Source organism: Mesoplodon densirostris, chromosome 18, assembly GCF_025265405.1.
Source record: "Mesoplodon densirostris isolate mMesDen1 chromosome 18, mMesDen1 primary haplotype, whole genome shotgun sequence".
Classification (NCBI taxonomy): domain Eukaryota; kingdom Metazoa; phylum Chordata; class Mammalia; order Artiodactyla; family Ziphiidae; genus Mesoplodon; species Mesoplodon densirostris.
The window spans coordinates 10392790-10413706 of record NC_082678.1 but is presented as its reverse complement, the minus strand read 5'-3'; the positions used below and the strand labels follow the sequence as shown (position 1 = coordinate 10413706).

The 20917-nt window shown below is 38.7% G+C and overlaps 1 protein-coding gene and 1 non-coding gene across 6 annotated transcripts in view; both read right to left on the bottom strand.

Moving 5' to 3' along the window:
* The window catches only part of TLK2 (tousled like kinase 2), a 109858-nt gene that overhangs the window by 23211 nt on the left and 65730 nt on the right, over nucleotides 1–20917 (bottom strand). For all 5 annotated transcript variants that reach the window (XM_060080666.1, XM_060080664.1, XM_060080665.1 and 2 more), the window contains 6 exons: nucleotides 16863–16973; nucleotides 15495–15631; nucleotides 8416–8568; nucleotides 4845–4911; nucleotides 2807–2904; nucleotides 1122–1203 (listed from right to left, as the gene is read on the bottom strand). In XM_060080666.1, coding sequence (XP_059936649.1) covers nucleotides 1122–1203; nucleotides 2807–2904; nucleotides 4845–4911; nucleotides 8416–8568; nucleotides 15495–15631; nucleotides 16863–16973 — 648 coding nt within the window. The remainder of the gene's footprint in view (nucleotides 1–1121; nucleotides 1204–2806; nucleotides 2905–4844; nucleotides 4912–8415; nucleotides 8569–15494; nucleotides 15632–16862; nucleotides 16974–20917) is intronic.
* TRNAK-UUU (transfer RNA lysine (anticodon UUU)) lies at nucleotides 14176–14247 on the bottom strand. Its single transcript has one exon. It is a non-coding gene; the product is annotated as a tRNA-Lys (tRNA).

The window sequence follows — 20917 nt, the reverse complement described above, 5'->3', positions numbered from 1 at the left end:
CAGACATGGGAAAAGAGTAATTTCACAACTCATTCTAGGATAACTATGACATCAGAGCTAGACAATGCTACTTGCACATAAAAGACAACTATAAGCCAGTCCCACTTATGATCACAGATTAAAAATATGAGCAAAATATTAGAAAATCAAACCCAGCAGTACACTAGAAATATTATTATAGTTCTGGAACATTCACAACATTGTGAATGTACTTAATGCCACTGAATTATACACTTAAAAATGGTTAAAATGGCAAATTTGTGTATACATCATCGCAAGAAAAAATTAACATTAAAAAAAGGGAAAACAGTAGAACTAGTTTTTATCTGAAATAAAAACTTTTTACTCAAAAGATTTCTTATATAAAAATTCATATGGGCATAATATAAATCATTAACAGTGAAAGCTACACCTTAGAAAAGAGAGAATTACCAGGGTCATGCAGTAAAGACCACTTAATAAACCAATTCAGCATTTAAAAGCCAGGTGCCAGAAACATCTAGAGAAATTTAAGGAGGCTGTGACTGGTGAACATGTTATATATCTACAACTATGTTTAAAACAGGCCAAATTCCTCATTTAGGGAAAATCAACTGGAGGCTTAGTATTAGTAGCCTGTTCTTTGCTGGCCCAACTGAAGTACTCTAAGCCAGGACAATCCTTCAGAACACCAGTGCTACTAAACACTCTGACTTAGAAGATGAGAACATTTTAAAAGCAAAAAACAGGTTTTCAAAGAATTAACTTTTTAACACATCCATTTTGTAAAAACAAAACAAAAACTTATGAGAATAAAAGTAACACTCATCTCTAACAAATACAGATGAGGCAGAAAGATTCTATTATCCAGAAATGAGTGTTGTTTTCCCTTCCTGTTTTATTTTTTTTAAATCTGTAATTATTTACTTTTCAAACTTGAAAACAGGGTAAAATATTGAAGCCTGCTTTAGTCAACAAGTTTACTGGAAGTAGTTCTCCCAAAGATACAGGTTCTTAAAAGTTTTGGGAATTTCAACCAATAGATATCAACCCAGAGTTATATCACTATTCTAAATGATCTCCAAGTTTGTAATAACCAATAATTTAACCCTCAGTCCCTGTACGCAGTTCCTCATACTTACCTTGTAAACTTCACTGAAACCTCCTCTACCCAAAAGATGTAACAACAAATATCTGTCATTTAGCGTTGGATGATCTTTAAATCTGTGGAAACAGGAGATATATAACAACATCCTGAGGTCAAGGACTACACAATTTTCCATGTTTGCAAAATTTCCAGAATATCTAACATGTTATACACATGATTACAGATGCTGCCAAGAGTTTGGCAATCATCACAATATAGCTAATTCTGAGCCTAAAATAAGTTCTATAGTTCAAAGAGACAGCATAATTACAATGAACAGCATTAGCTGCGGAGTCATGAGACACAGGTGCCAGTCTCAGCACAGCCACAATTAGACTAGTGACCTTTGTTGACTTCCCTCCCTTTCTGCCCTGCTGTAAAGGCGGAGGGCGGCGGGGAGGAGATAACACTAGATCAGGGGTTTTCAAACTGTGCCACTCGGGTCCTCCAAACCATTCAAGGACCACTCGTTCCCACCATTCCACAACTACATACAATAAAATTCCAAGATAGTTTACACGGCCTTAAAAACAGATTTCATTATAAAGTGAGTCACATGTTCTATGTGCATTCATTTTCTCTCTTTAAGTCTTCATGATATAACTGTTTTCCCCATATAGGATTCCACTTCTAACAATAAGACAAAGAAATGAGAGATTCTGGCAAAAATAACTTTTAGAGTATTTCTACCTAGCTCCTCATCAGCCCCACTAATATTCCTGAAATCACTTTATTTTGATTTTGAGACAGTGGCATGCCTGTGGAGAGAGGTGATATTACTGTATGGGAGTTAGCTGTGGAGTCAGGTCCACACTTCAACTCTTTGTTTGGTCACACTAGTCCCTGGACAAGTTAACTTAATTTGTCTAAGCCAGTTTCCAGATCTATGTATTGAAGATGACCTACCTCATTAGACTATTGTGACAATTAAGTGATAGAACACAGGGACACTTAGCACTCAGCCTGACACAGAGAGTGTGCAGTAATGGTAGCTGCTGTTGCTTGCCACTTTACAGAAAACAAAGTCCATGGCTCACTCTGGTCAAACAAAAATACACAAGCTGTAGCCATGCTAAAACCCCCATGTTTCAGAGTCAGAAAAATGTGGGAAAAGAAAGGATTATGGTTAGAAGCCATTTCCCACTTGCAATCTACTTTTCACAGTTTCAGTTCCTTAAATGACTTACAAACAAAGATGGGCATTTATCTATAATTCATGTGCTGAACTTAAGAGAGTCTTTCTTAAAAATCTCAACACTTAAATGGCCCATAAAGGTCATTCAGAAACCGAGTGTCATCTCAACCCAGTAATCTTTCCACAACACCACACTGTCATCCCATGCTTCCCTTTAGTAAGGCTCTGAGGGTAAATCTGAATACACAGTGTATCTAAACCGTTTGCGACTACAAAGTTGTATTGTTTTAGTGACCTCTACTTGTGTAAAAATGCTATAATATATGTATAGATGTATACTTAATATATAAACCTAACATATTTATATGTATTTAAACTAACGCATATCAAAATTTTATTCATAAAACTGTATTACACCCACAACAGAGCTAAATACACAGTGGAATGGTTTACCAAATTTACATTAAGCTAAAACATCATTCTAGACCATTCATGTCAGAAAGTGCTCAGCAATCTCCAACCCAACATACTCCCAAGTTGCTTACTGTGAATTATCTTCATTATGTATCCTTTTTAGTTCCCTGATATGTAGATTTCTAACCCTTTCTAGCCTTTCCAGCTCTGCCTGGATCTCTGCTTCCTCCTAAAGTGAAAAAGAAAGAATCAGCTCGGAACACAGGAAACTTTACCGTTTCAGAATCTCATTTCAAAAACAAAAGCAGACATTTCTCTTATGAAAAGCTAAGATGTTTTACACTGAAAAAGATATTTTTAAGAACTAGAATTTTAATCATAAAAACGCGCCCAAGGGCTTCCCTGGTGGCGCAGTGGTTGAGAGTCCGCCTGCCGATGCAGGGGACACGGGTTCGTGCCCCGGTCTGGGAAGATCCCACATGCCGCAGAGCGGCTGGGCCCATGCGCCATGGCCGCTGAGCCTGCGCATCCGGAGCCTGTGCTCCGCAACGGGAGAGGCCACAGCAGTGAGAAGCCCGCGTACCACAAAAAAACAAAACAAACAAACAAAAAAAAAAACGCGCCCACAACACGGGTTCGTGCCCTGGTCTGGGAGGATCCCGCATGCCGCGAAGCGGCTGGGCCCGTGAGCCGTGGCCGCTGGGCCTGCGCGTCCGGAGCCTGTGCTCCGCAATGGGAGAGGCCACAGCAGTGAGAGGCCCGCGTACCACAAAAAAAAAAAAAAAAAAAAAAAGCAAAACAAAACAAAAAAAAAGCGCCCACAGCAAAACAGTAAATAAAATTCAAATCACAGAAGTACAGCAGGAAAAGTGAAAGTCTTCTGTCCACCTCCATGCCAACTCGCCAGATATAATCACTGTTAAGTTTCTTGTGTAAGCTTCCAGAAATATTTTGTGTGTATACATATAAGGTGTGCAATCTTTTTTTTTTTTTTCTTTTTTAAAAAACAAAAATCACGTTCTCTATCTGGTTCTGTTCTGTAAGGAGGGATTATACTTGGTGCCTTAAGTTCCACTGATTTAACAGGATCTGAGAAAGGGAAGGAGGAGACGACAAACACACACCAATAGCAATTTATTAGACACTTACTTATCATCTTCAGAATAAGCAGCATCCACCAAAAAAGCTACCAAAAAAGTACAGGCTGCTGATTTTTTTTTTTTTTTTTTTTTTTTTTTGCGGTACGCAGGCCTCTCACTGCTGTGGCCTCTCCCGCTGCAGAGCACAGGCTCCGGACGTGCAGGCCCAGTGGCCATGGCTCACGGGCCCAGCCGTTCCGCGGCATGTGGGATCCTCCCGGACTGGGGCACAAACCCGTTCCCCTGCATCGGCAGGCGGACCCTCAACCACTGCGCCACCAGGGAAGCCCACAGGCTGCTGAATTTAAGAGATGAGTGATCTACATCTAAGATACCTCCATGAACACTGTCAATAACAAATTCTGTGTAGATGCCTTTGTGTTTCAATATGGTTGGTGCAAGACCTTCTCTTCTTAGCCAGTTTAGCAAGAGATAAAAGCTGCTATGTGGGGCCTCCCTGGTGGCGCAGTGGTTGAGAGTCCGCCTGCCAATGCAGGGGATACGGGTTCGTGCCCCGATCTGGGAGGATCCCATATGCCGCGGAGCGGCTGGGCCCGTGAGCCATGGCCGCTGGGCCTGCGCATCCGGAGCCTGTGCTCCGCAACGGGAGAGGCCACAACAGTGAGAGGCCCGCATACCGCAAAAAGAAAAAAAAAAAAAAAAAAAAAAAAAAAGCTGCTATGTGATTTAAAACATCACAATAATTTAAATATCAATTTTAGAACCATCTGCTCTTATTTTATATTTAATTTTTACTAAAAACATAATCACTTGTGGAGCCGAATGAGGTATACAGAATTAAGTACTGGTACATCATTGATGGAAAAGGCACTCTCACCGGGTGGTTGGAGTTGACTTGCAACTTGAAAGATATGAACTCCACCACTAGAATACAGGTGTGACAGAGCAACTACTGAAGATTTCCACAGGTATGTAAAGCTATTAACTTGCCCAAATGACCAAAGAGCTTCAATACCAAATGTAAACTAAAAATTGCATTTCTCCAGACATATTTTCTCATTACACTTACCTTTTTAAGATGACCCAATCTGAGTTTGAAGATTTCTTCTTGTTCGTGGTATTCTGCTAATGTTAACCTGGAAAATAATGATAAAAATTTCAGGAAATTGTTTGAAATCACAGTGTGCCTATTTAAAGAGAAATGCCAAAGCATGCTATACCGTATGTTAAGTCTCTTAGTTAAAATGACCAAAAGATAGATTATCTTGCAGTCCTTTGACAAGAGAAAACTTCTGTGATTTATCAGACGTGATGTGAAGGAAGGACTTCAAAGCCAGAAGTCTAATTTATTAAAAAAATGAGAAAAATAAATAAGCTAAATTTTCACATTACTTATGAAATGAGTTTTGTCCCATACCATACTCAGAAAAAATCCATTAGGAGAGGTAGCCAAATTATATGTCTAAAAGTTTTTATAAAGGGGATGTTAATAAGCCAACGTATTTGATTATTTTTGATAACTCTTGGACTTTGATACAAGGAGAAGAACCTAGAGGACACAGTCCAGGATCTGGAGTCTGAGGACTAGGGTTCAAAGCCCAACTCGGGCCACGTGAACTTGGGCAAGCAACTTTAACCTCAATTTCCTAAAAACGCAGTAAGTAATGATACCTATCTAAAAAAGCTGCTGTGACTATTAAAATGAGAATATGAAAGGAATCTATAATTTGTAAAATGCTATTTAACACAGTTCTCAAAGGGCTTACTTGATGGGTAATCACTCATTTCATGTTCCACCCACCCTGATCGCATCCTCCTATCTCAAGAATGAGCATGTAAGAAGTGATATCTTACTCCTCCATCTTCACCCTCTTCACATTCTAGAAGCACACACATATACTTCAAAGTTTTAGGTGTCACTGTTTAGATATATTCTAAAGAGCAGGAGAAAGAAGAAACAGCTATCCTATCAACAAGGAAGGGCTACAAAATAGTGTCTCTGAGGTCTGACTAAAAGAAGATAAAAAGAGCAAGAAAAGGGCTTCCCTGGTGGCACAGTGGTTGAGAGCCCGCCTGCTGACACAGGGGACGTGGGTTCGTGCCCCGGTCCGGGAAGATCCCACATGCTGCGAAGCGGCTGGGCCCGTGAGCCATTGCCACTGAGCCTGCGTGTCCAGAGCCTGTGCTCCACAACAGGAGAGACCACAACAGTGAGAGGCCCACGTACCGCAAAAAAAAAAAAAAAAAAAAAAAAAAAAAAAAAAAAAAGAGCAAGAAAAAATACAACCATTAGGGCGGTTACACCTATCATTTCACAGCTGCAGAAAAACTTACATCTATTACTCCATATCACACCAGTAAAAAAGGGAGGAATGGAAAATCAGAGCTTAGAATTCTCTCTGCCTGAAATAGGTTCAATGCCAGGAAAGGACAATGTAACTCACTCCAAGACTCTAGAGGACGTTTTTGGCTTCTGGCCGAAGGAATGAGCCAAGTCACAGATACTCTAATTATTAAAGACTAGACCAAAGGCCTTCCAGCTTGGATTTTACACAGGACTCCAGATGGCAACTGCTTACTGACACACTACTGGCCTAGACTGAATTCTAATTATTATTCTATGGCAAAAAGACAACCTATGCCTACTTTATTACTCCTAAGCCAATGGTTTTACGCACTAGCATGAAATAATTTTCAAGTAACACTGGAAGGAGAGTCCCTACACAATAAATATAGGAGTCATGAAAGAAGACAATAATCAGATTAACGTGTACAACATTTGCCTGAAGAATTCTTCGAATCTGGGCTCCTACTTGGACTTTTCGAAAGGAAATATTTTTTACTTAGAATCTAGTTTTTAAAATATTTGTGAAGTGAAGATGTTTTCCAAACTTATTCACTGTGTATACCTTTATCACAACACTTAATTACTAGTTTATTCATCTGTTCATTTCCCCTAAATAAACTGTGAGCTCCTAAGACTGGGCTGTATCCTTCAGCTCTGTACCCCAGTCCAGAACAGGGCCGAATATATAATAAGCATTTAACACAGACTTACTAAATTAATGTCAAGGAAAAGGCTCCCCAATACATCAGATATGTATGGGGTGAGGACTGGTGTTAAGCCATCTTTCTCACTGGAATGAAGAAAGATACATTTCTGGGATGTCATGAACTTTTAACAATGGTGTAATATAGTATTATTATACTTGAAGTGGATTATGGGTTAATATGTTTTTGTGAACTAATATGAAAACATTAATGGCAAAAGACATATTAGTCAATAAATTATATAATATCATTATCTCTTATTTGTAGCTATCTTTAAATCCCACAATGACAGCTTTACAAAATTTCTTTTTCCCTTGAAAAACCAATGTAGCCACTATGGAAATACTGATTACAATACCAATGACTGTTTCTATGAAAAAATATATTTTAAATTTCAAACATTCAAATATCCAATTCAGGAAATGACTTCATGGCTACCATCAATTCTGTAGAGATTTTCTACACCATTATTTGTAGATCTTTTTTTCCTTTTTAATTGGAAAGCCTCTTGAAGACAGAGGTGATGGTTTAAATGTCTTCAGGGTATGCATAAGAAATATTTTAAACAGGTAAGTAATATATAGGTTTTACTTCCTGTACCAATTCTAACTGTTTAACAGTCCTGCCTAGTTGGCAAACTACAATCTGTGGGCCGTTCAGCTCACAGTCTATTTCTAGAAATAAAGTTTTACTGGAACACAGCCACATCCATTCACTTATGTACTGTCTATGGCTGCTTTCAAGCTGTAACAGTAGAGTTGAGTAGCTGCAACAGAGACCCTCTAGTGCGCAAAGCCTTAAGTGTTTATTACCTGGCCCATCAGAGAAAAAGCTTGCCAACTCCTGTCCTAGAGGAAGATTCTCTTAGTGGTCAAGAATTCAAAAATCAATTAGGGAAATCTGACATGGGGCTGGAGTGAAAAAGGAAGGCATTTGTACTCTGAATATTCTACTCCTCATATTCATGGTAGCTATGGAATAATTGTTGACTGGCAGTGAAATAGATGACTACACTGCAATTGAAGATACTGGTGTTTTCCTTAGGTTGCCAGAACAGGAAAAAGTACTGGGAATGTCAAGATTTGGTTTTCTGGGAAAATGTCCTTTTCCTAAAATAATACCTATTTTTTTCTTAGGTTACACCTGAATTTGTGAGTGTTAACTAGTGTTCTTTAGACTACTGAATAGCATTCTTCAGTTGTGCATTCTTCAGTCTGAAATAGAGTCAGGTAATCGCCATAAGATGAAGCCAACATACCATAACCTGGAACCACATGTAAGCAATTATATCATTTGAATACCTAATGACTTCACATTTGTTATAAGAGTGGCCAAAGATCACGACATCAAGTTAAATGACATTTTTTCTCCCTCTCATATGAAACTCCTTATATAAGATCATGACTAAGAAAATGAGTTAATTTTAGATGGCTTTTATATGAGTTGAGCAAATCTATTAATGTAACTAAAAAGAAAATTTAAGCTCTAGAAATCTCCACCATCTATCACTTTTTCCAGTGGCACTCAATAGGAGGTTTGTATCTCAGGGAAGAATATGGTATCTCAGTTCACATTAATAAAGAACATACGTTTCATTCTCAGCTCCGTTGGTTTTGCTTTTCCGCTGTTTCTGCTCATTGGTTGCTGGAGGGGCCTGTCCCATGGCAGGAGGTTTCCGCTTTGCTAACATTTTTCGTTGTCTTTCTATCTCTTCCCTCTGTGAATTTATCCTTTCCTGTTGCCTAGAGATACAAAAGATGTTGCACAGAGGAAGAAGGTCAATTTTTTGAACATGGCTGTGGAATAAACATAAATATATTTGTTACCTGTATATTCGATAGACTCCAGAAAAAATAAACCCCTTTAAGTAGAGATTTGACTTTAACTTCAGGTTGGAAAAGCCGAATATTTGGTGATAGAACTATTTTTCGGAATGAATCTGTACTTTTAAGACACTAATTATGGTAATTCTCAGAGTAGGAAAGTGGGCAGGAAGAAACAATATCAAATTTCTATTGTGATCTTATTTTCTAACTCAAAAGGAAAAATTTTCTGATTGCTTTTTAACAGTTAAGAAAACAACTCCTGGTAATGAAGCCATTAAAGTAAAGAACTGTATTTACATAAGAAAGTACAAAAGGTTCCAAGTGCCTTTTAATTTTTTTTATTGGATTATAGTCTCCTCAAATTCTATCTAGAAAGATACCAAATTTGAAGGATGCTAAACAAAGTAAAAAAGATTTTCCTTCTAGACCTATCATTTACTCTAGTCTAAGTGAGGCATTACCACAGCCAAGTCATTCCCAGTCACTAATATGGTAAAACCTAAACTAAGTTTTTTTGTGTGTGTGTGATACACGGGCCTCTCACTGTTGTGGCCTCTTCCGTTGCGGAGCACAGGCTCCGGACGCACAGGCTCAGCGGCCATGGCTCACGGGCCCAGCCGCTCTGCAGCATGTGGGATCTTCCCAGACCGGGGAACGAACCGATGTCCCCTGCATCGGCAGGCGGACTCTCAACCACTGCGCCACCAGGGAAGCCCTAAACTAAGTTTTTTAAGAACGAGGATGTACATTTAGAGAAAGCAAAATGAAGCCTTTCAACTAGTAAAAACTCCTTAGGAAACAGTACACAAAATGAATTAATAAAAAACATATATAAAGACTCAAGATATTTAACACCATTTTCATTAGAGTATTTCCTAATAAGATGTCTAAGTTTTTAATAATAACTAATTTACAAACTAGGAGTCAATAAAAATACCAATATAAGTAATCCACTTTCTCTCACGTACCCTACCTGCAAGACACTAAGGTTTATAGACTTGGCATATAAAAGTATACCAAGACTTAACAGACTAAAGTCTTTAAATCACCCAACACAGTTAACCTGACAGTCAAATGCTAGCTTCCTTCACCTTCTCTATCTACCATGCTTTTATCCCCCATCTCCTTTTCTCAATCCAACTTCACTTTTGCGGAATGATACAATCTAATTTTTTAAACCTATGTTCTAAAATGAACTGTACTCGACCCTCTTCCCTGAACACTATAGTTGTCAGTCTCTAGACCTTTTCCAGATTCAGTATATCTTTCTTGGAAGAATGGCAACCAGAAAAACAAGACTATATACCCCAGAGCAGATGCCCATAGTTCAATTTACCCTGCCACATCTAATATGGCAACACCGTAAGCAAGGTTAACCTGATCAGACAGAGTACCGCAAATAAATATCCATTCACTTGATAATACGATTCTCTTGGCTTCAAGATGAGCTGGGTTATTGATTAGATGTCAATTTAACAGCAGGGTAGAAATTTTAATTCAAGCGTTGTCTGCTTGTGTAAGAAAATCTTTTAACTATTAGAGATATGCCTTTCCCTCCAAAAAATATATATATGAATAATTCATGCATTGAAAGAATTCTGGATTAAGACACAGAATCCTTAGGTAAAATCACAATCTTCCTTCTCACTTAATGAATGTCCTTGAGGAAAACATTTATCTTCTCTGAATATGAGTTTCTCAATCAAAAAAAATTGGTAAAATAACCTTAAGCTCATTTCTACCATTTCAGGGGCCTCACTGAGTTCAAGGCACTCTGAACTCTCTGAAGATAACCATACAATATATAGTTTAAGTATAAACCACAGTGTACTAGTGGAGTACCACAACATTTTGTCTCTGAAGACTAACTGCTTTGGAAGATGGAGATTTTAACAATTACCCTTATTAAATATAAAATAAAACTAATTTCCTAATGTTTTCAGGGAAAATCCACACTTTTAAAAAAAATTATTTATTTATGGCTGCACTGGGTCTTCATTGCTGCAGGCTTTCTCTAGTTGCGGGGAGCAGGGGCTACCCTTTGTTGTGGTACGCGGGCTTCTCACTGCGGTGGCTTCTCTTGTTGTGGAGCACGGGCTCTAGGCACGCAGGCTTCAGTACCTGTGGCACATGGGCTTCAGTAGTTGCAGCGTGGGCTCTACGGAGCACGGGCTTCAGTAGTTGTGGTGCGTGGGCTCTAGAGCGCAGGCTCAGTAGTTGTGGCGCGTGGGCTTAGTTGCTCCACAGCATGTGGGATCTTCCTGGACCAGGGATAGAACCCGTGTCCCCTGCATTGGCAGGTGGATTCTTAACCACTGTGCCACAAGGGAAGTCTCAGTTCTACTATCTTTTACAAAAGTATTGATGACCTGATAAATTTATCTCATTCAAATCTAAATAACTCTATTTAAAAAGCCATTATTTGTAAACGATAAGAAGACCATCAGCTTTAGGTACCATTATCAGCTGAACTGTGTCACCCAAAAAGATATGTTAAAGTCCTAATCTCCAGTACCTCAGATTATGACCTTTGGAAACAGGGTCATTGAAGATTTAATTAGTTAAAATAAGGTTATACTGGAGTAGGGTGGGCCCTTAATCCAATATGACTGGTAGAAAAGGAGAGAAGACACAGAGACACATAGGGGAACACCATGTGAAGACAGAGGCAACTGAAGCTATGCTCACAAGCCACGAACGCCAAAGAAGGAGCCTCCCTAGCGGCCTCAGAGGGATCATGGTCCTGCCAACACCTTGATTTTAAGGTTTCTGGCCTCCTGAACTGTGAGAAAATAAATTTACGTTGTTTTAGACTGCCCAGTTTATGATATTTAGTGACAGTAGCCCTAGGAAACGATTACAGGCAACTTCAATAGCAAAACTATATTATAACTAGTAGGAGAGGTATTAAAAAAACAAATGCACATATTTTCAGACATTATTTTAACCACAATAATTTTAGTGGTGATCTACAGATAGTGTCTAAATATCCAAGATAAGAATTTTTAAATATTCCCAGGATTTCATATGTTCTGTGTGTACTAGAAACTGTAAAATGGTATATACTACCCAAGGAAAACGTGGCATTTATAAAATCAACAAAAAGAGTTGTCTCTCCAAATATCATATGATATCACTTATATGTGGAATCTAAAAAAAATGATACAAATGAACTTATTTACAAAACAGAAATAGACTCACAGACACAGAATGGAAACTTAGGTTATCAGAGGGGAAGGACAGGGGGATAAATTTGGAACTTGAGATGAACAGATACACATTACTATATATAAAATAGATAAACAACAAGGACCTACAGTATAGCGGAGGGAGCTATATTCAATATCTTGCAATAACCTATAATGGAAAAGAATCTGAAAAAGAATACATATACATATGTATAACTGAATCACTTTGCCGCACACCTAAAATATTGTAAATCAACTATACTTTAATAAAAAATTAAAATTAAAACAAAAGAATTGTCTCTCATTATGGATCATGTGACCAAGAATCAGATGGTTCAGGAGAAATCACTTTAAAATCACTATGATTCCTTACACACCAGAATAATTATGTGGACTAGCATAACAATGCTATAAAGTTTAATTTACTCCCTCTGATAATCCACATCTTAAACAACCACGATTTTGTATACAGGTCAAATTCCATTACTTTAATGTGGTTTAATATAAAGAAAATCTTAATAAAAAGTTTTTATTGCCTTGCCATTGATTATTTGAGACTTTAAGACTTGTTTAAATAAAAAAATTGTGTCCTGAATAACAATAGTGTTTAATATAACTACTTTCTCAGAACTATAAAATAAGCTACTTTTTCAACAGATTCAAACATATTTTTAGGGAAAATTACTAACCTGGTCAAAAAACATTACAAATCTGTTATGATCTTCCTATTAGACAGTAAATCTTCTGTTTTAGGATCTTAATAAAGATCATTCAAAACAGAGCCAAGGAACAAAGTGAGAACAAAAGAACTGTGTTGAGGCTCCTACTGAGACTATATTTGATTATCTGATTAAATTTTTAATGTCTTGAGGTTTGCCTCTTCCTATAAAACCTAGTACTCCTGCCTTGTGTTCACCAAATTATGTGTCATGGAGTTTCTTTCTTTTTTTTTTTTTTGCGGCACGCGGGCCTCTCACTGTTGTGGCCTCTCCCATTGCGGAGCACAGGCTCCAGACGCGCAGGCTCAGCGGCCATGGCTCACGGGCCTAGCCGCTCCGCGGCATGTGGGATCTTCCTGGATCGAGGCATGAACCCGTGTCCCCTGCATCGGCAGGAGGACTCTCAACCACTGCGCCACCAGGGAAGCCCCATGGAGTTTCTTATACACAGAAAATTATCATTTGTGAGGATATCAGCTACAGCCTTTTACAACTAAAGAACTTCAATTCTGCATTAAAATTAAGAAAGGGAATTAATTTATTAAAGCGCAACTTTAAAAAATAAAATACTTATAATTAATAGGTATCAGCCAGGGGACTTCCCTGGTGGTTGAGTGGTTAGGACTCGGCCCTTTCACTGCTGGGGTCCGGGTTCAATACCCAGTTGGAGAACTAAGATCCTGCAAGCCATGTGGCGTGCCAAAAAAAAACAAACAAAAAAAGTTATCAGCCAGAAATAGCTTCTCAAGAGAACAGATGGATAGTCTGCAATTTATGTGACTTAAAACCATGAAAAAATGCTATCCACTTAGGAGAAGCAAACCTGGTTAGGGATCTCATTTAGATAGTCCCAGTTTCTCTGGTCCGATGGCTCTACAGCAAAGTCATTGTTTTGTCCTCTAACTATATAAGATTTCCAGAACCTTCTGGGCATCAGGCTGCTTATAGAGTAAAAAGATAAAACACCTGCTACTATCAGCAAAAACTGTAATCACTTCTTAAAAGTAATTACATTTTACATCTCTATACAAATCCACTAACCTTTTGAGTTTAAGTCTTTAGACATTTTAAAAACTGCCATCTGAGGAGTAACCATTGTCATGGGCTGGTAGGAGTCATTATCACATCTGGGGTTCAGTGTGAACATTAGGTAGCTCTGGTCAATAATGGGGGGGTATAAGTTTTATCTTCTGTCCCATTCTAACAAAATTGGATGGTGTGCCCCTTCCAGGGCAATCTGCACATCAGTCGGGGTGTTAAGGGATAGATATCATGCCTCCCTGCAGCAGCCGTTTACACTGCCCTAGTGCAACTCTGCTATCATCTATGCATAGAGCTCAGAGTGGATGCCACTCTGAGCCTCTGGCATCTGGCCTAATTCAAAAGTCTGTTCTCTTCCACAGTATTATATCTCTGACTGACAGCCTCTCATCACACCCAAATATACATACATGAGGTGCACTTGTGAGGCAAAAACACAACTAAACCAAGTTGGAGATTAATGTATCACATATAAAGCACTGACTACTAATATGTAATCCAGAGGTTGGTTTTAACAAAGCTTTTTTTTTTTTTTTTTTTAATTTGGCCATGCAGCATGGTGTGTGGGATCTTAGTTCCCTGACCAGGGATCAAACCTGGGCCCTGGCAGTAAAAGTGCCAAGTCCTAACCACTGGACCACCAGGGAATTCACATTAACAAAATATTATTAATAATATCAGTATCTGTACTTTTCTTTCAGACATAAATTTATTTATTTATGTTTCATTACTATTCAAAAGTAGTTCTACCCTCTCCAATCGACGCTCAATAAGTTATTTCAGCAAGAAAAAAAAGGTAGGAAAGGCAGTCTATGGAATCCTTCAACTCGCGGTGATCTACAGATCAGAGGTTTGAGAGCCCATGATTAAAAATACAATGGGCCAGGGGTTTCCCTGGTGGCGCAGTGGTTGAGAGTTCGCCTGCTAATGCAGGGGACACAGGTTCGTGCCCCAGTCCGGGAAGATCCCACATGCCACAGAGCGGCTGGGCCCGTGAGCCATGGCTGCTGAGCCTGCGCGTCCAGAGCCTGTGCTCCGCAATGGGAGAGGCCACAACAGTGAGAGGCCCGCGTACCGCAAAAAAAAAAAAAAAAAAAAAAAAAAATACAATGTGCCACTCCTGCCCCCTGCACCCCAGTCTCAAATGGAAATGATCTATCAAATCAAAATAAATAAATAAGATACAATAAAAGGTACTACAACTTGAAGGGTTTTTTAAAGTCCTGAGCTAATATTACACAGTTGGAATTCTAGGATTTTAAACGTTAATTCTCTCCTTGGAGTAAATACTTGAATGTTTCAAACCAAAGTTATAATAAAGTGAAGGAATGCTCAAGATTCCAAGCTGCTGAGAGGCACAGGCAGTGGGGCTGGTCACCAGCCTGACCGATGGCTCAGTCCTTGCCTCCAAGGAGGTGATTATCTCTGCTGACTGGATACTCTCCCCTTAAAGGGCCCCAGGGACATGTCCTATAAAAGTTCTTCCTAAGCTTTATTTTGTTTTATACCTAACTCAGGAAATCCTTCCTTGGGTCTTTGCCTATTTCATTTTCCTATGGACCCAGAATAAATGCTGACTGTGGGTGTACTCCTCATGAAAATCAATTACATAATTAAAAGGATATCAAGTCAGGTCCAGATTTTTCTTTCTTAGCTTTGTTGATTCTGATTCTTTTAAGCTTTAATATAGAACTTGTTTTTTATTCATCTGATTATTTGTCATTTTTTTTCCAGGACTTTATCTCCTTCCCTACATTTCTTAACACATGTGGTAACAAAAACTGAATGAAATGACGACTGCCACTACTAAGATATTAATGACTACAATTACAAAAAATTTTTTAAGTCCAAACCAACTTTTCAGTTCTCAAGTTAATCATCACAATTCACTTACTTGATAAGGTTCTGGAAAGCATAACCGTCTGTCCACTGTTCAGTGAACGAGGCCCCATGTCGGACAGTGGTAAAGTGGCCCAATCTCAAGCGATCTTGCATGCTTTTATCTCTACATGCCATCTTCTCTTGTTTTGACTTAGGGGAAAATGACAAATAGAAAATAATTTTATTTTCCTATGAAAACTCATATACAGCATTATGTTTATTTTTTGTACTATACTGCTCAAAGTTTAGGACAACTGGCTAAATCTACATTGACTTCAGGAAGTACCCTAAAGCTATAAACGTTCTATATAACCCATAAATGTTCCATGTTAACATATACCTTGTTATTTCTCCTATAAATGTGGAAAAAAGTGATTTCCTTTCTATAAAATTAGTGGATTAAGAGATGAAGCAAAGTTCTCCACAGTATCTTTGACATCAATAAAATAATTCACTTCACTTTTATCAGTGTTCCCTGTCTTTTTAACAGCATTTCAAAGATTTCAGCAAAAATAACTGCTAGTCTGGGACTTCCCTGGCGGTCCAGTGGTTAAGCCTCCAGGCTCCCAATGCAGGGGGCCGGGTTTGATCCCTTGTCAGGGAACTAAGATCCCAAATGCCACAACTAAGATCCCACATACCGCAACAAGCCGCAACAACGAAGACCCAGCGCAGCCAAAATAAATAAATAAAAATTAAAAAAAAAAGAAAAAAAAAACCACTCGTCTGTCTCAAACCTCTAGCTTGTAACAATTTCATTAGGAAGTACTGTCATCTTAAAACTTTCACTATAAGATAAATAAGTACTGGAGATGTAATATTTTAAAAGTTTTCAAGAAATAGTTACTTATATTTATTAAAGGCAAGTTGCAACTAATCAGTTACTATAATAAAGGAGACATCAGCCAATTAAAGTAATCATATACAAGTAAATGCCAATTTAGTTTTTTAAAGCACAAAGCACTGAATTATCACATTATTATATACATAAGTTACTCCAAATACCATATCTGAAATAGACATAAAACTATTGCTAAATGTCTGTAATAGTAACAGGACACACGCTTTAATTAATAGGACGAATGTAAGAATTTTGCAGAGCAATACCCTGAATAAACTCAACTAGGACAAGCTGCCCCTGTCCAACCAACACCATTCTCAAAGCAAAGCACAATCAGAAAAAATATCCCAAATTATCACTCTGGATACTTGGTTCAGTGTCCACACAAGAAAGAATTCTAATTGTCAAATCATGAGAAGTCTTTTCCTAAGAAGCCCCACTCTGAAATACTTTCATTTCAGGTAAAGAGTAAGAAGTCACAATAATGACACACACTAAGCCTCTTGGGGTACAGAGTTCAGGCCACCACTAATCACTTACCTTTTCTATAAGGAGCTTCTTGCTCATTGTCACACATCGATTTAATCGTTCTTTGTATTTCTCTAGCATCTTTTGCTGTTCATCAATCTGCCGTCTCAAATCACAATTGGCCTTCAATGGAAAAAAAATTTTTTTAATTAGCTCCAAGGAAGATAGATTAATACAAAAGCAGTTTCTAGGGAGTCTGAAAATCATTTGTTGTTAAATTATAAGCAAAATAAAGGTTCAAAGAGGTAAGAGTAACTATGTCTTTTTAAAAAAGAAGGTACAGGGCTTCCCTGGTGGCGCAGTGGTTGAGGGTCCGCCTGCCGATGCAGGGGACACGGGTTCGTGCCCCGGTCCCGGAAGATCCCACATGCCGCGGAGCGGCTGGGCCCGCGAGCCATGGCCGCGGAGCCTGTGTGTCCGGAGCCTGTGCTCCGCAACGGGAGAGGCCACGGCAGTGAGAGGCCCGCGTACAGCAAAAAAAAAAAAAAAAAAAAAAAAAAAAAAAAAAAAAAAAAGAAGGTACATACTTCGTTCCTTGATTCTCTTTAAATAAACTTATCATTTATTAAAGATGAATTCTATTACTAGAAGTGGGCATGTTTTTCTACTGATCATATTTTATTCCTCCCCAAAGCCAGTTACAGATAAATCTAGTACATCACACATACTTAAATTGTCACAAAATAAAAGAAAAAACCGGGGCCTCCCTGGTGGCGCAAGTGGTTAAGAGTCCGCCTGCCGATGCAGGGGATACGGGTTCGTGCCCCGGTCTGGGAGGATCCCATATGCCGCGGAGCGGCTGGGCCCGTGAGCCATGGCCGCTGGGCCTGTGCATCCGGAGCCTGTGCTCCGCAACGGGAGAGGCCACAACAGTGAGAGGCCCACATACCGCAAAAAGAAAAAAAAAAAAAAGAAAAAAAGAAAAAACCTACAATGAATGAGATGTTTAAAATTCATATAAAGAGCAGTTTTTAGCACTTACAGATTAAATATTTCCAAAGGGTGATTAAGCACTACCAAAAAATTACAGAATTTTTTTTAAAAAAACCACATAACGTTCTTTATGTTCAATTGTTCTTTGTTTTTCTGTTCTTGTTTCCAAAGAAGAGACATGGATTTATATAAATGTTCCTTACCAGAGAAGCCAGGCACACCCATGCCCGCCTAAGACAGAACTAACAAAGAAGTTGAATACAGCATCTTGGTTCAACAACACCAGAATGTAAATACACAGTTACTTTAGTTGTGGTCAGAAGGGCTAAATACTTTGAAAAATTCAATACAATAACAGAGAAGGGAAGAACCACTAACCCAAGGTCAACTTTGACTTGCAACTCCTGAATTTATTCTTGTGTTAAACAAAAGATATCTACTCTTTTGGCAAATAAATGATACTTTATAATAACTTGCTTGAATTATGAAAAAAATACAGCATTTCCCAATCAAATGATATGTGTTTCTGAAACAGTAAAAAGCACAAATGGAAGATACTATAGCACACTCAATTTTTGAGACTTTTCAGCTTCATTTTAAAGTGACCACTGTATAACAGCTTCCATCTCCAAATTTCTACTCTCCTCATAAACATAATTTATTCTCATTAGTTCTTCTAACAGAGCCCTAGAGTTCTATGGACCACGTTACCGAAGGCTAAGTACAAGTGCATTTGGGTAAATGTGACTAATTCATACTTAAAAATCTACAAGGCAAAGGTCATGTAATGTTGGGACTTCCCTGGTGATCCAGTGGTTGGGACTCTGTACTCCCAATGCAGGGGGGCCTGGGTTCGATCCCTGGTCAGGGAACTAGATCCCGCATGCATGCTGCAACTAAGAGCCCACATGCTGCAACTAAGAGCCCGCATGCCACAACAAAGATCCCACATACAGTGTGCCACAGCTAAGACCCAGTGCAGCCAGATAAATAAATAAATAAACATTAAAATAAACATTAAAAAAAAACAAAGATCATGTAATGTTTATATGAAATTCAATCTACTTTTGGAAGGTGAGCATTGAAATTTGTAATCAAATTTATGGCATCAATCAATCTCTGGCAGCTTATTTAAACTTTTAAGAACTCAATTTCTGTGGTTTCTAACACTAATGATTTTGTATTCAGGTTTAAAATAGCACCTGGCTAGCACCTGGCTAGCAGCTGATGCAGCTGGTAAAGCAGCTGATGCAGCCTTACCCAAACATCTAACTAAAATGGAAAAACTCAATGAATGGTCCATGCCTGCCTGAAAGGAGATATAAAGAGCAGTGGTCATTCCCCCTGTCCCTCCAAATCAGAAACACAAGCTCTCATCAACTTGAAAAAATGGCAGCTGTCCTTTTGTGTATTCTTTTTTGACATATCCATTCCACTGGCACTGCTCTATACCCAAAGAAAGACTACAACCTTCAGAAAACAAGGCAGTAGAAAGAGGGTAGCGGTGAATAAAGAGAACATACCACTTCCTAGAAAATTAAACCAGACATTTTTTTAAAACCCCCCCAAAAAGAGTCCTAAGTTAGGATCAGTTTGTCATTTCATCTTCTCAATCTTAAGAAAGTCAGGTGATGAAGAAAGAAGACAAGCCCATGATCCTTTTTTAGTCCAGCAGAGCTACCCTGGACAAACACCTGCCAATACTGCAACTAGGTTAGGAACTTTTTAAACCCACATATCTAATTATAAATCTTGGTAATTCAACGAGCACCCAAGTGTACAAAAACAGGAATAAGAGCAACCCCAAGCAAGTATGGATGCTAACAATGAAAGATGGAAAATAGATACTGAGTCCAAACATGGCTCTCCTCATTGAAAGATGGAGAAAAGCAAACAAACAAACAAACAAACAAACAAAAAGGCCTAAGGAAAAATATTTCTGAATAGGAAAGGGAACATCAGCTTGATAACAATAAAAACACTGGAGAAGATTAAAATGTTAGCCAATTTTATTTATAAATTGGTAGTATTTATGTATAGATGCATTTATATATGCTACAGGGACTTTCCCTGGCAGTCTGGTGATCAAGACTCCGTGCTTCCACTGCAGGGGGCACAGGTTCGATCCCCGGTCAGGGAACTAAGATCCCACATGATGCGCGGCGCGGCCAAAAAATAAAAATAAATAAATAAATAAAAAATTTAAATTTATATATATGCAACAAATGCTCAAAAAATTACTGAAGTAAATGTACCAAATGTTTTACCTCAGTAATGGAATTATGGGTGTCATATTATTTTTTTTTACTATTCTCTAAATTTATTATAAAAAGCATGTATTGCTTTTACAATAAGAAAACAATAAACCTTAAAAAATTTTGTAAAGAATGGGTCAGTCAATATGCCAAACTGTATATTAAAAAATTATTTCAAGGGCTTCCCTGGTGGTGCAATGGTTGAGAATCTGCCTGCCAATGCAGGGGACATGGGTTAGAGCCCTGGTCCAGGAAGATCCCACATGCTACGGAGCAACTAAGCCTGTGCGCCACAACTACTGAGCCTGTGCTCTAGAGCCCATCAATCACAACTACTGAGCCCGCGTGCCACAACTACTGAAGCCCATGCACCTAGAGCCCGTGCTCTGCAATGAGAGAAGCCACTGCAACGAGAAGCCCGCGCGCTGCAGAGTAGCTCCTGCTCACCGCAACTAGAGAAAGCCCACACGCAGCAACGAAGACCCAACACAGCCAAAAATAAATAACTAAAATAAATAAATTTATATATATATAAAAAAATTATTTCAAAAAATATCATGGTGGGGCTTCCCCGGTGGCGCAGTGGTTGACAGTCCGCCTGCCGATGCAGGGGACATGGGTTTGTGCCCCGGTCTTGGAAGATCCTACATGCTGCGGAGCAACTAGGCCCATGAGCCACGGCCGCTGAGCCTGCACGTCCAGAGCCTGTGCTCTGCAACGGGAGAGGCCACAGCAGTGAGAGGCCCGCGTACCACAAAAAAAAAAAAAAAAAAAAAAAAAAAAAATCATGGTATTACTGTATAGCACAGGGAACTCTACTCAATATTCTGTGATAACCTATATGAGAAAAGAATCTAAAAAAGAATGAATATATGTATA